This window comes from Phialemonium atrogriseum, assembly GCF_030411735.1.
Source record: "Phialemonium atrogriseum strain 8032-3 unplaced genomic scaffold QBC33scaffold_40, whole genome shotgun sequence".
NCBI lineage: Eukaryota > Fungi > Ascomycota > Sordariomycetes > Cephalothecales > Cephalothecaceae > Phialemonium > Phialemonium atrogriseum.
This window is the reverse complement of record NW_026848177.1, coordinates 88,105-100,711: the sequence shown is the minus strand read 5'-3', so window position 1 is coordinate 100,711 and position 12,607 is coordinate 88,105. Positions and strand designations below refer to the sequence as shown.

At 55.9% G+C, this 12,607-nt stretch overlaps 6 protein-coding genes across 6 annotated transcripts; 4 read left to right on the top strand and 2 right to left on the bottom strand.

Moving 5' to 3' along the window:
* The first annotated feature begins 168 nt into the window (after nt 1-168).
* On the top strand, nt 169-1,032 carry QBC33DRAFT_551748 (beta-1,3-glucanosyltransferase). Its single transcript, XM_060429221.1, has one exon. It carries the CDS (start codon nt 296-298, stop codon nt 839-841), a length of 546 nt encoding a protein of 181 aa, XP_060278734.1. The 5' UTR covers nt 169-295; the 3' UTR covers nt 842-1,032.
* Nucleotides 1,033-1,369: 337 nt separating this feature from the next.
* QBC33DRAFT_551746 (acyl-CoA N-acyltransferase) lies at nt 1,370-2,225 on the top strand. Its single transcript, XM_060429220.1, has 3 exons — nt 1,370-1,618; nt 1,666-1,830; nt 1,913-2,225. The coding sequence occupies exons 1-3, from the start codon at nt 1,408-1,410 to the stop codon at nt 2,137-2,139; spliced, it is 603 nt and encodes a 200-aa protein (XP_060278733.1). The 5' UTR covers nt 1,370-1,407; the 3' UTR covers nt 2,140-2,225.
* Nucleotides 2,226-2,593: 368 nt separating this feature from the next.
* QBC33DRAFT_281760 (cutinase-domain-containing protein) lies at nt 2,594-3,927 on the top strand. Its single transcript, XM_060423251.1, has 4 exons — nt 2,594-3,116; nt 3,185-3,278; nt 3,339-3,418; nt 3,488-3,927. The coding sequence occupies exons 1-4, from the start codon at nt 2,751-2,753 to the stop codon at nt 3,815-3,817; spliced, it is 870 nt and encodes a 289-aa protein (XP_060278732.1). The 5' UTR covers nt 2,594-2,750; the 3' UTR covers nt 3,818-3,927.
* A 290-nt stretch (nt 3,928-4,217) lies between these two features.
* Nucleotides 4,218-5,891, top strand: QBC33DRAFT_551741 (beta-lactamase). Its single transcript, XM_060429219.1, has one exon. The coding sequence runs from the start codon at nt 4,567-4,569 to the stop codon at nt 5,785-5,787; it is 1,221 nt and encodes a 406-aa protein (XP_060278731.1). The 5' UTR covers nt 4,218-4,566; the 3' UTR covers nt 5,788-5,891.
* Nucleotides 5,892-5,995: 104 nt separating this feature from the next.
* On the bottom strand, nt 5,996-7,935 carry QBC33DRAFT_601374 (uncharacterized protein). The gene has a single exon (XM_060432105.1). The coding sequence runs from the start codon at nt 7,871-7,873 to the stop codon at nt 6,212-6,214; it is 1,662 nt and encodes a 553-aa protein (XP_060278730.1). The 5' UTR covers nt 7,874-7,935; the 3' UTR covers nt 5,996-6,211.
* A 597-nt stretch (nt 7,936-8,532) lies between these two features.
* QBC33DRAFT_574130 (cytochrome p450) lies at nt 8,533-11,765 on the bottom strand (the record flags this gene model as incomplete). The annotated part of the gene is made up of 9 exons (XM_060430736.1): nt 8,533-9,108; nt 9,739-9,902; nt 9,954-10,368; nt 10,437-10,605; nt 10,658-11,079; nt 11,142-11,264; nt 11,335-11,421; nt 11,492-11,536; nt 11,591-11,765. 9 exons carry the CDS (start codon nt 11,763-11,765, stop codon nt 8,702-8,704), a joined length of 2,007 nt encoding a protein of 668 aa, XP_060278729.1. The 3' UTR covers nt 8,533-8,701.
* Nucleotides 11,766-12,607: the final 842 nt, after the last annotated feature.

Below are 12,607 nucleotides of genomic sequence, written 5' to 3'. Positions count from 1 at the left end.
AGCCATTGCACGGTTGAATGGAGCTCTATGTGCAGGCAACTAGGCTCACAGCACCGAGAGACTCGCACCACACAATGCAAATGATTCCCCGGCATCGCAATGTCTTCAGGATCACGGACTTCGTTGGTAAGGTATATATATAACACGGGCTTCGTAGCCATAAGACCTGCGTTTTGTTAACATCCACAGAGCATATTCCCTCGACTTATCTTCAAGTTACCATAACAAAACAAGCCAACATCACATCTCAACATCTACAACTCCTTTTCCCACTCACTCACCTCCTCACCACAACATGCGGACCTCCAAGACACTTCTCTGCACCCTAGCCCTCAGCTGCCAGGCATCTGCTGGTCCTATCAAGGCCAGGGAGTGTCTGTTTCCCGAGCCCTCCACCCAGATCTGCTACGCCGCCCCAGATGCCACACCGCAGAACCTGAACCCGCTGGAGGTGGACTTTGTCGCCCGGTACCTGCGCAGCTACCAGGCGCAGAACGTCAAGGACGGACTCTCGCCGTTCTGGAAGATGCCTCTCCCGGATGCGGACAACTGCGGCGAGTGGCAGGTCACCGTCAAGGGCGGCACCTGGGTGCTGGCCAAGCTCGTCGGAAGCAATGCCGCCGCCGTCACCTTCAACGACATCGCAAACACCATCGATGGTGGCACCGGCGCGTCGGCAGAGCAACAGGAGGCGTCCCTCTTCAACTGTGGCACTGATGGTGGCCAGCAGGGCGTCATCGTCAACGGCACGGATCCTCTATACGAGAGTGACGAGTTTGTCAATGGAGGGTTCACCAACGATGGTATCATCATCAAGCTTGTCCACGCCCCAGCAGCTTAGAGGCTATTAGGGAGCGGAGCGCCGGATGTCAGGCCTCTAGGGAGAACATGATGTTATCGGTTAGGAAGGGACAGACTAGGAAGGGACAGACTAGGAAGGGGGAGACTGCTTGAGGAGATGGTTCATTCAGCCCGTCCGTCTTAGATAGTTGTCGGTAGCCAAGGGGTAGACGACTTACTGAATAATCAGAGCCAGCTGTTATTCAGCTACGAAGTTCTTGCAACTTATTATCCCGACGCTGCTTTAAGCCCTAACAAAATGCCCAATAATCGACACCGCAAATGTGGACTAAGAATACAAGCGCTGCGAGTGAGAATGGCAAGCCAATACTAGGGTTACGTCCCCACCCTTGTTCCTCAAGGCTTGCCCATGAGGAGCGACGGGCCTTGTTCTTATCTAAGGTAATCCGTACACGCACCTCCCAATTGCACGTGCTAGTCAGACTCCCAAACGGCAGTGTGAGTGCGGGGTCTGAGGATAGAACGCATAAGAACTGCCACCACCAAATAATTTATGTTTCTATTCTTTGACCCCACCATCCAAGGGACTCGGAACACTACACGACCATGGCAGAACACACGAGACTGGCGACGCTAGATGATCTCCCGGACCTGCTCGAGGTCTTCTATTCTGCCTTTGCTGGTCGTCCAACTCTCCTCGAAGTCATCACGCTAACGCCTGGGGGCCGGGAGTTCCTCAGACAAATGTATGAACCGGCTATCAAGTCGGAGCCTGCCACCCAGCAGCCGAAGTTGTTTGTTGCCCGGGACGTCAATGGTGTGTAACCGCCATTACATCGTGGTATACCCGCTTACAGTTCGAAGGCAAGGTAGTGTCGTCCGTACTGTACTATATCCTGAACGGAGTGTCCTGGCCATGGCGTCAGAGGTGGCCAGAGATACAAGAGGGCATGAGCGAGGAGAGGACTGGGGCCCTCTTTGATCGCACGGATGCTCGGCATTCTGCAATCATGAAGGAGCCGCATCTATGTGAGTGCTACGCATATCCACTGCGCTTCCATTCCACTCTGGCATGTTAAGAACTTTATTAATTACTAGCTGAACATTTTAGACGTCGTGTTTCTCTGTACTCATAAAGATCACCATAAGAAGGGCTATGCTACGTCACTGCTGCGGATGTGCAACGACTTGGCAGACGAGATGAACTATGGATGCTATGTGGATGCTGGTGTCGACGCCAAAGGCGTTTACGAGTCGGTGGGGTATTTCCCTCATCCCGAATTTGGGCAGAATAACCCTGCAACCATGTGGCGGAAGAAGAAGAGCGAGAGATCATGATAGTTGAATCCAGTCATTACCCTGGGAATTCATTGCAATCCACTGCAACCGAATGCCCTTGCGCCAAATGGTAGCACAGGTTGGGGGTAATTAGCACCGATTGGGGACAGCACAGATTTGGGGCTGGTACGCTTGGGACAGATTTGGGCTGGGAGTGCCTGCTGCCCGGTTAGGCAACAGAAAATGGCCTTAAAAGTAGTCAAGATCGTCGGCCAGGTAAGCACTAACATGATAGGAATCCTGGACAGGTCAGCACCACAAGCGTCGCAGCCCAACCAAAAAGCAGCCATCCGGACACTGCCCCTCTACAATTGGAACTTGTCTGCTTACTGTATTTGTGATGTAGCCAATGGAAGCTAGGTTCCTGGACCGGTCTCATCGGGGCCCTGGTTACCGGCTGCCGGGACTTTGTCGGATGCCTTTCGAGCTAATGAAACCCCTGAGGCCATGCGAAGCAGCTACCCCGGACCAAGGTGATCTATCCATGATAAGCTGAAGGGCAGATGTCCTCTTAAACCTGCCAAGCAGCCTGCCAAGAGGACCCTTTCTTCTCAGCGCTCCATGTACCCGTTCTCTTCCGCACTTACCTTGTTATACTACAACCAACCAATATGCGTGGACTCCTCACTACCGCAATCGGCATCTTAGCTGCCACCGCCACCGCCGCAGATGCGAATGTGACCTGTGCCACAGGTCTATACATCCTCTGTGCCCGAGGTTCAGGCGAAACGCAACCCGTCAATACGGGGTCACCCGGTCTTATTGCCCAAGAGGTCGCAAAGCAGGTCAAGGGCTCCGTCATCGCCGGCGTCATCTACCCAGCTACGGACCCGACGGACCCGACAGCTCCGGGGGGCGTGAACTTGACTGTTTACTATCCCTCCGAGAACACCGGTGTCAAGGCCATCATGGAGGAGGTGAAGCAGTACCACTCGTCATGCCCGGATTCGAAGATCGCCCTCATTGGCTACTCTCAGGTGTGTGCAACACGTGTTGCTATGTTAGTGCTGGCGAGGAAGAATGCTGACCAGATTGGCTATCATAGGGTGCTCAAGTAGTCCAGGATGCCCTCTGTGGCGGTATTGGCGGCCCCTTCAACAGTGACGCACCACTCTCCACAGATCTAGTCAAGAAGAACGGTAAGTCACCACCATTGCTACTCAGCATATCATCGTGAGAAGCTGACACGTGGACGGCAGTTGTTGCGATCGCCCTTATGGGTGACCCAACCCACCTCGCCAACGAGCCGATCGATCGCGGCACAAGCAGTCACGATGGTGTAAGCAAGCAATTTCCCGCAATACCAACGCTCTGCAACTCATTGACTGATCTTCCCTCCTTGGTTCAGGCCTTCCCCCGCCCGAACATCACCGTGTGCAAACAATACGACGACATCACGGCATCCTGGTGTGACAAGGGAGATCCCTTCTGCGACCAGGGCGACAACATCACGGTACACGAGTCCTACTTTCCAAAGTACGGCACCGAAATCGCTCAGTTTGTCATCGATAAGTGGAAGAACTCGACGTCACAGAGTGATTCCGTGTCGACCGCGACCGGGACTGCGGGATCCTCTCCCACGGGGACGTCGGCAGGGTCACCAACGGGTTCGCCGTCGGGCCTGGGCAAGAACCTGATTCTGGGCGGGGTGATGTTGCTCGCTGTGTGGTTATTTTAGCTGGAAATGATATGGCGATGGGGAATGCCAGTAAATTTGACCGTTGTTCTAATGTAACTTTGTGTTCTGCAGTGTGGCGAGTGGTCCTTTAGGGAGAATTTATACGGGCTCCACGCAAAGCCTAGCAGTCCATGGCAACAGTTAGTTATGGACTGGTTTGGTGTTTGCATGTAAGTTTCAGTGAGCAACTCGTTCATAGCAAGGTTGATCCCCGAACCTCATGGGTCTGTTAAACTCCGTTGGCGGGTCCGAGGTCTCAGGTCTTATCAAAATCAAGCTGTTTTTAGCATCAGCCTGGCACTCAGACGGCTGCGCCTTTCATCAGCTGACTTGCCTCCTATGTTGGCGGATAAGTGCCCCTTTGGGATGTTCTCGGCCGACCCCTTTCCTCCAAACCTAGAAGCAGCCCGCCAATGAAGCTACCAACTCCTCTCCTTCCTTCGGCTTCCTTTTTATGTAGATGTGCCCTGCGACGATACAGCCATTGCTGCGTCGTCATGAAATCTGGTTGATTCGTACTTGTCTAGCTAACTATTCCAACCCCCTCTTTCAGGACACATATTTCGGTGGGGTTTTAGTCAGCTGACTTGCATAGGCGCTGTTGCCTAACCTCTCTTGTTCTTGTCTCCTCACCATCTCCATTCATTTCACGAACATCAATCGGAGGAGAGTTTAGCCAAGAGCATTCGTCGCTGGATTCGTGCATATTCACTCTTCAATTGAAACTTGACTGGGCCTTTACCTCCACCATGGCCGACGACATCGAAACTCACTTCCAGGCGGCCATCGACGCCGGCAAGATCAACGGCGCCGTCATCTGCGCCACCGACGCTGAGGGTCGCTTCGTCTACGACAAGGCGCTCGGAGAGCGCACCCTGTTGTCGGGTGAGAAGCGGCCGCAGCAGCTCGACGACGTGCTATACCTGGCCTCGGCCACCAAGCTAATCGCCACCATCGCCGCCCTGCAGTGCGTCGAGGACGGCCTGCTGACCCTGACCGGCGACCTATCCTCCATCGCGCCCGAGCTCGCCGCCAAGCAGGTCATCACCGGCTTTTCAGAGGACGGTGAAACCCCCCTGCTCGAGCCGCCGGCCCGCCCCATCACGCTCGAGATGCTGCTCACGCACAGCTCCGGCATCACCTACGACTTCATGAACCCGCTCCTCGCCCAGTGGCGCGAGAAGTTCGACCCTCCGGAAGAAACCACTCTCCGGCCAGTCGAGGAGGCGTTCAGCTACCCTCTCGGCTTCCAGCCCGGCACCAGCTGGATGTACGGGCCGGGGCTCGACTGGGCCGGTCGCATCGTGGAGCGGGTGACGGGCGGCACGCTGGGCGAGCACATGCAGCGGCGCATCTGCGACCCTCTGGGCATCACCGACGCGCAGTTCTACCCGGTGACGCGCGAGGACCTGCGCGCGCGCCTCGTCGACCTCAACCCCGACGACCCGGACGCCGGCGGCCGCGCCGTCACCGGCGGCGGCGACATGAACAAGCGCGCCGGCGGTCACTTTGGCGGCCACGGGCTGTTCATGCCGGGCGACGATTACGTCAAGGTTCTGCGCTCGCTGCTGGCCAACGATGGCAAGCTGCTCAGGCCAGCCACCGTCGACGACATGTTCGAGCACCACCTCGGCCCCGAGGCGACGGCCGGCCACCAGGCCATGCTGGCCGGCCCCATGGGCGTCTTCTTCCGCGTGGGCACCGAGCCTGGAATGAAGGTGGGCCACGGGATGGGCGGCTTGGTGATGCTGGAGGACGTCGATGGCTGGTACGGCGACCGCACGATGAGCTGGGGCGGCGGCCTGACGTTGGCCTGGTTCATCGATCGCAAGAACGACCTGTGCGGCGTCGGCGCCATCCAGGCCGCGCTGCCGTCCGATGGCGACGAGGTGGCTGCGCTGAAGCAGACCTTCCGCCATGACATCTACCGGAAGCATGCCGCGTGGAAGAAGCAGCAGCATACGTCATGATGATGGAAACAGAACCATACAACAAAGCTTTCGTTGATTTGTTTGCTTGGGATAGTCACATGTCAATAGGAATAATCTATAAATATATCTCTCTTTACTCTAAACCTGCGAAACAAACTCTACTCCCTTCAGAAGCCGTGATATAATTACGGCAGTGGTGCAGGCCTTGAAGACAGCTCGCTATCCGATGCCACGCTTCCAATCGTGCGTGGTAGGGCGGATAATTGTCAGGCTCTAATTATACTGTTCTCTATCTAGACTACCTCCGTCGTTATATCATTGCCTAGGTCGTTGTCACCATTGTAGCCATGTTCTTCATCATTGTGGCCATGTTTGTCACGTCATGGCCGTGACAACCAGCCCCCAGTAGTGTTCCCTCCGGTGTTAATAATACTAATAGTACAAGCAAAGACAGCTAGCGTCATCAAGAAAGACGTCCAGCGACATTAGAAGAAGAAGAAGCTGTCTTCCGTTTCTTGGCTGGGGACTCCTCCTCCTTGGTGCCCCTCGTTTCACCGCTGTCCGCCCCAGGAGCCTGGACAATACTCCACCCCTCCTCGATGAGCGGGTCGAATGCGTCGGTGTAAATCACGTAGCGGTCAGCCTGGTTAGCGTGCTTGGCCTGAATATCAGCGAAGTACATCATCCCGCATATCTCGCCACGCTCCATGACAGTCCGCGAGCTAATCTGGCGACTCTCCCCGTAACCACATCTCAAGAGGACCGCACCGCTGGCACCATCGCGGAAGTACGGGTTCAAAATCATGACCGGTTTGTTGGTCAGGGCCGCGCCCTGTTTGAGCCAGATATACGCGACGTGGCTGGGTGGCAGCTTCGCCTCCGTGCCCGATCGGCAGGAGAGGTCATAGTGCGGCATTCCCGGCCGCCGGCGGATTGTAATGCGGGCTCCACACCCCAGCAACCGTTGCTTGCCGGTGGTGAACGAATCGATCAGGTACGAGTCTCCAATCGATTGTTCCTTGCTGGGGACGAGTGTCTTGGCCGGGAAGGCCATCTCCATGAAGTTGTTCTCGAAAACAACGCCGTCGTTGAGCTTCGCCAGGGCAATATCGGTATCGCCCATCCGGCGTTCGGCGAACCCGACGGGCGTGCCTGGGTTGCCCTGGACAACCTCAAAGGTGCGGCGGGCCTCGTCGTCATCCTGGCCGAATCGGCCGGGGTACTTCTGGTCGTGGTCTTCCCAGTTGTGGTACGAGCAGGTCAGCCTCTGCTCGCCGTCCTTCTCAACAAGCACACCGGCTGTGCCCGACGAGTACATCGTTCCAGCCCTGTCAGTGGAGTTGATCATGGTGCCTGGGTAGAATCTCCCGTCCGCTTTCACATAGTCGGTCTCGTCGGCAACATCCGACTCCAGCGCCTTCGGGGTCGGGGTGGTGGCGCTCCTGCACCTCTCGGTGTTTGGGAGAGGACCGTTGTGATATTGTAGGAGGAACGGAGCTCCCTCGATACCTTCGGGAAGGACCTGAAGCCTCCTCACGAAATCGTTCCATTCTGTGAGAGGTAACTCTACCACCATGGTCTCCCAGATGATGGATATGGCGATGCAGTCGTGGAAAATATGGTCTGCCAGATACAGGAAGACCTCGTTGGGGGGGATCTCATGCTCGACCATCTTGTCCAACATTCCCGGGTCGATCTTGAGACACTCTTCTCCTTCAGCGTGCCAACCGATAAGAGGTCTGAACTTCATGTTGTCATCTATCCTCCAGATCGCGATCATGCCGGCAATCGAAAAAGGGAGTTTGTCCTTGCTAGGAAGCTCCCCCTCGCACCCGAGAAGGAGGAAAGGCTCGCAGTAGTGGAATATGATGACGTTGTAGTGGAGCGTCAGGTACTTCCGCAGTGCCTTGTTGTGTTCCGTGGAGGCGTTGCCCCAGTCCAGGGACCCATCCTCGCCCCAGAAGGAGAACTCCTCGAATTCAAGGGCTGCGATCGCCAGGTTGTACTCGGTGGGGGGGTCCTTGGACCAGACTGAGGTGGTGACGGACACGACTGCGGGATCCTCGATGTCGTTGGTCACCGACGAGATGGTCTGGAGCGTCGTGTTTGTGGGAGGGGGCGGCATTGTCTTGTTCGCGATGGATTCTTGGATGAAGTTCGATGGGTAAGGTGGAAGACACTTTTGAGGAAATATATGTGAGCAAAACCGTGACTCAAAGTCAAGGTTTTGTTTTTGGGAAGGAAGGTTTGGGCTGTGGAAAGCTTGAGCCTTCCCTTGCCTCCCCAGGATAACGTAATGTGTCTATTGCTCCTGCTGTCGTTGTCCATCACTCCTGCCGTTGCTGTCTATCGCTCCTGCTGCTGCTGTCTATTGCTCCTGCTGTCGTTGTCCATCACTCCTGCCGTTGCTGTCTATCGCTCCTGCTGCTGCTGTCTATTGCTCCTGCTGTTGCTGTCCATTGCTCCTGCTACTTTTGTCTATTGCTCCTGCTACTATTGTCCATTGCTCCTCCTATTGCTGTCCATCGCTCCTGCTGTCGTTGTCCATCGCTCCTGCTCTCGCAGTCTATCGCTATTGCTCTCGCAGTCTATCGCTATTGCCGTTTTTGCTGCGATCACATAAAGCTAGTAGTAATTACTATTAGTATTATTAACGCTGAAGGGAACACTGCTGGGGCTAGTTGTCACGACCATGACATGACGACATGACCAATAATGACAACTACCAAGCCTTTATCAAACCAGTCATCATTTGAAGGCTACTAATTGAGACTGCTGCCTTTTCTCGACAACTAATTATAACTCCGTCTATCCGTCACTGTTGCTGCCGCCGCGTGAGTCAAGCAAGCTTCTATTCCCCGTGACCCTTATCTCGCGGGCGTTGCTAGTACTAGTTGATTATGTCTAGCTAGCGACAGAGCCTCCTACAACCCCACACGCCCTCTTGACAGGTTCAAGCACTCAAGGTCAGCGAGAACTTTCCCCAGCCATACTCGTCGGCAAGCGCCTCCTCCATGCTCGCCAAGATAGACTCCATAGGCGTGTACAGCGTACACCGCATACCGACCCCGCAGGGGCTGTCCACGTACCCCCAGACCATCCCCGCGGGACTGCCATCCGTGTCGAAGATCACCGTGCCCGAGTCACCTGGCATGGCGAAGGGGTAGCCTGGGTGGCCGGAGATGACGGACCGCTCGAGGGACTTGACGATGACGCTTGCTCCATCGACGCTGTACTCGCGCGTGAGCAATCTGGGCTGGTTTCGAACGCCGACAGTGGGGCCTGTGGAAGAGCCATGCTTGAAGACCAGTCCTGTGTGCTTGGCTGCGCTGATGTCGTGGTCGTCACCGACGAAGTCGACTAGGGCAAGAGGGGTTCCTATATGAAAGGGAAAGCCTTGGGGAAAGCGCGAATCCTCAAGCTGGATGGTGGCCCAGTCGAGACGGCAGTTGTTGAGGAATGAGCGATTAGGTTTGGCCAGGGAAGTGTGTCTGGATGATATTTGCAGCTTGACGTACCAGGAGGCGCGATGGCGTGGTGACACGTCACCCGCCAGCGTCCCAGGCAATTGAAATGGGCTCGGTGCCGACGAGGGGATAAGTCAGGCGGCCGCCGCGCCACGAGACATTGAACAATCTTATTCACTTGCCATTTTCCTCTCTCGTCATCTTGTTCACCTACCATTTGCTCCTCTCGTCATCTTATTCTCTTACCATTTGCTCCTCTCCTCATCTCATTCACTTACCATTTCCTCCACCTCCCCTCCCTCCATATCCCATTCCCCCCACCTCCCATTCCCTCCATCTCCTATTTCGACATGAAGTATGTATGCAAGTGTACCCCCTGAATGTGAATATCAGCCGCTCAAGATAGCACTGTTCCTGCACCAATATGATCACAAATACCACGTCCCAGCACCCTCACAGCCAGCCCACCTACCACCCGCCCCCTCCCTCTAACTCCTCACCCTGACCCGCAGCCCATGGCTACCCTTCGCCGGAAACGGGATGATAAACTCGCGGTTCAAGTCAATGTCCCTCTCGCGGATGGTGTCGTACAACTCCAGCGTCGGCCCTTCCTGGCCACGGTAGAGGTCATATTTCCGAAGAATGGCCGCGAGGGCGATGAACATCTGCTGGCGGGCAAAAGTCATGCTGGAAGTTATCAGCTCAGTTCACCGCGATCTCACACAGAAACCAACTCACCCGATACAATTCCTTGTCCCCCTCGCAAACCCAATAACCGCCCTATCAAGCCTCGGGTTGTCGATCCACCGCTGCGGCCGGAACTCGTACGGCTCCTCGAACACGTCCGCGTTCATGTGCGCGATCGGCACCGTCATGCTGTACGGCGTTCCCGGCGGTATGACGTACTCCCTCCCGCCGCCGCCGCGGTACACGACGGGCAGATCGGGAGACACGCGCGGCAGGCGCGACACAACGCCCGGGTGCAGGCGCAGCACCTCTTGCACGGTGGCGCCGAGGTAGGGGAGCGTCTCGACTTGGCTGAAGGAGGGGACGTCGCCGGGCGTGGGGATGGCGGCTGAGAGCTCGGCTTTGACCTTTTGGAGCTCGGTGGGGTGGGCGAGGAGTTCGTAGAGGGCGGCCATGAGGGTGTAGGCTGGTTGAATGGGGAGGTTAGCTGTCGGTTTGGAGAGGGGGGGGGGGGGGGGGGGTCATTTGGCTTACCTGTTGTGCCTTGGCCGGCGAGGACGATGAGCTGGGCCTCGTGTGCTAGTCTGGCGTCGGATTTCTCCTCGTCGGGAAGCTTGCTGTTTAGGATGCCTTCGAATATGGTGCTCTTGACTCGTTCCGGGTTCGGCGAGTTTCGGATCTCCTTGACCTTTTCCATCCACAACTGGAGGACACTTAGCTCAGAAGGAGGATATCAAGAATGTCGAAACACGTACTGCTTGCTTGCTCCACATCTCATTCAAGATGGGAAGGCACTTGTTGAGGGCCCACGGGGGCGCCGTCGCCATCAGAGTGGAAACCCAGGGGAAGTGGCAGAAGGTGTGATTCAGCATGTGGTAGACGTCGGTGGCCTCCATGTAGCCGGCGGCGTAGTCCTCCTCGTTGAGAAAGTGGAACGAGTCGCCAAAGGCGTACTGCGTGATGACGTCGGCCGTGTACGCCTTGAGGACGTGGTGCATCTGCAGGACCTGCCCCTCCCCGGCACCCGCGGCCTCCATCCGGGAGAGCAGCTTCGCCGTGTCCTCTTTCATACCCGGCTCGAGCCGGCGGATGCTGGCGCTCGAGAAGTAGGCGTTGACCGTGTTGCGGCGCTTGCGGTGGAGGTCATGGTCCACGGTTGCGACCATGGAGTTCTGGGCTGGGGTTTGGGGTCAGTTCCATGCTGGCTGCATTTGGATTCACCATTCGGGGACTCCTTACTTCCCGTCCTCCTCCCCGTAAAAAAATGCTTATTCGTCTTCCTTGAGGGGCCGGGGAAAAGCGTGTCGATAAAGTCCGGGTCGTTGAAGTGGACTTCGTGAGGGCTGATGCGGACAATCGGACCTTGATCGACATCACCTGTCAGCGAAAATTCAAGGATAGAGAGGGCAGTCTTGGGAAGCCAAGTAATTACCATATTTGTGGTGCATCTCCTCGACCTTGCGGAAGTATTGGCCGCCAAGCCAAACATCATAGTAGATTTCGTACCAGTACGTCAAAGCTAAACAGCGGAAAAAAGGCGATGTCAGTTAGTACCCATCGAGTACCGAATAAGCGAGGGTGGTCCTCACCGGCCAGCTTATTGCCTGGGATGTTTGCAAGGGGGGATAGGGTCACTTTGGCCAACTATTAGCCAATACTCGAGGAGTCAGGATTCCAGGATGCATTACGGCGGTAGGTTGCCAGCCCGACGAAGTAAAGCAGCGGCAATGCAATCGCAACGTAGAACGTTAGAAGGGCCAGAAAGCCTTGATGCCCCGCCCATCGGTTGAGGCCATCTTGGATGCCGACTGGGATAGGGATGTCTCCCAGGGGATCGCGCAGGACATTCGTGACAGTCGACATGGCTTCAGAATCAGTCACCTTTCCACTGGTGGTACGTGCAGGGTGTTCGGAGCTTCTTGGACACAGCTGTAGCGTGACCTTGGCCCTGATACTTGTGGGCCATATTTGGCAATATAATATCTCAACATTGTCGCTCTTGCCTCTCGCTTTCGCAACCTTAGCGCTGCTGCATTCTTAGCGTAACTGACGCCAGAGGATCGCTTCCACGATGGAATCCCCTAGTTGCGTGGCGCTATGATGTTCAATCTTTGAAGGAGCTAGTTGGATGAGAAAGGAGGGCATCGAATAAGCTCATGCAATTTATCACGGGGGTATTACATTACTGTAGCCGTGAGCCGGCACCCCCACGTCAGATGCCAACAAGCTGCGGGCTAATCATAGGTAAGCTCCATGCATGATAGCTCGAGACGCAGCGGCTCACCCCGTATGCACGTCAGCATCCTGCATTAGCGGACATGCAAGATAAGCGGCAACGGCTACCCGCTTACCATGCAGCCGCAGTGCTAAACCCGATCCCAATGGAATTGGTTATGGGTCGCCCCCGGTGAGACCCTCGAGTGCCTACGATGAGCAATTCCCGGTGCATATGAGGCGAGTTATCCAAGTTTGGATAGGAGACCCCCGAGGGGCAGGGACTAGCTCTGATTATTACGACTAGGGCTGATAGATATTGAAAGCGCGCAGCCAGATCCCTCGCTTATCCCTTCCCATCGCCGCTGGGCCATCTTGACTGCTTTGCTAGTTCGGAAAAGGACATGAACTAAGCTTAAAATCGGAAGCTGAGGGACTGGCGAAGACGGCGAAGCTGCTAGCCAAACAGGGGTTTACTGTGAGGGGCTGAG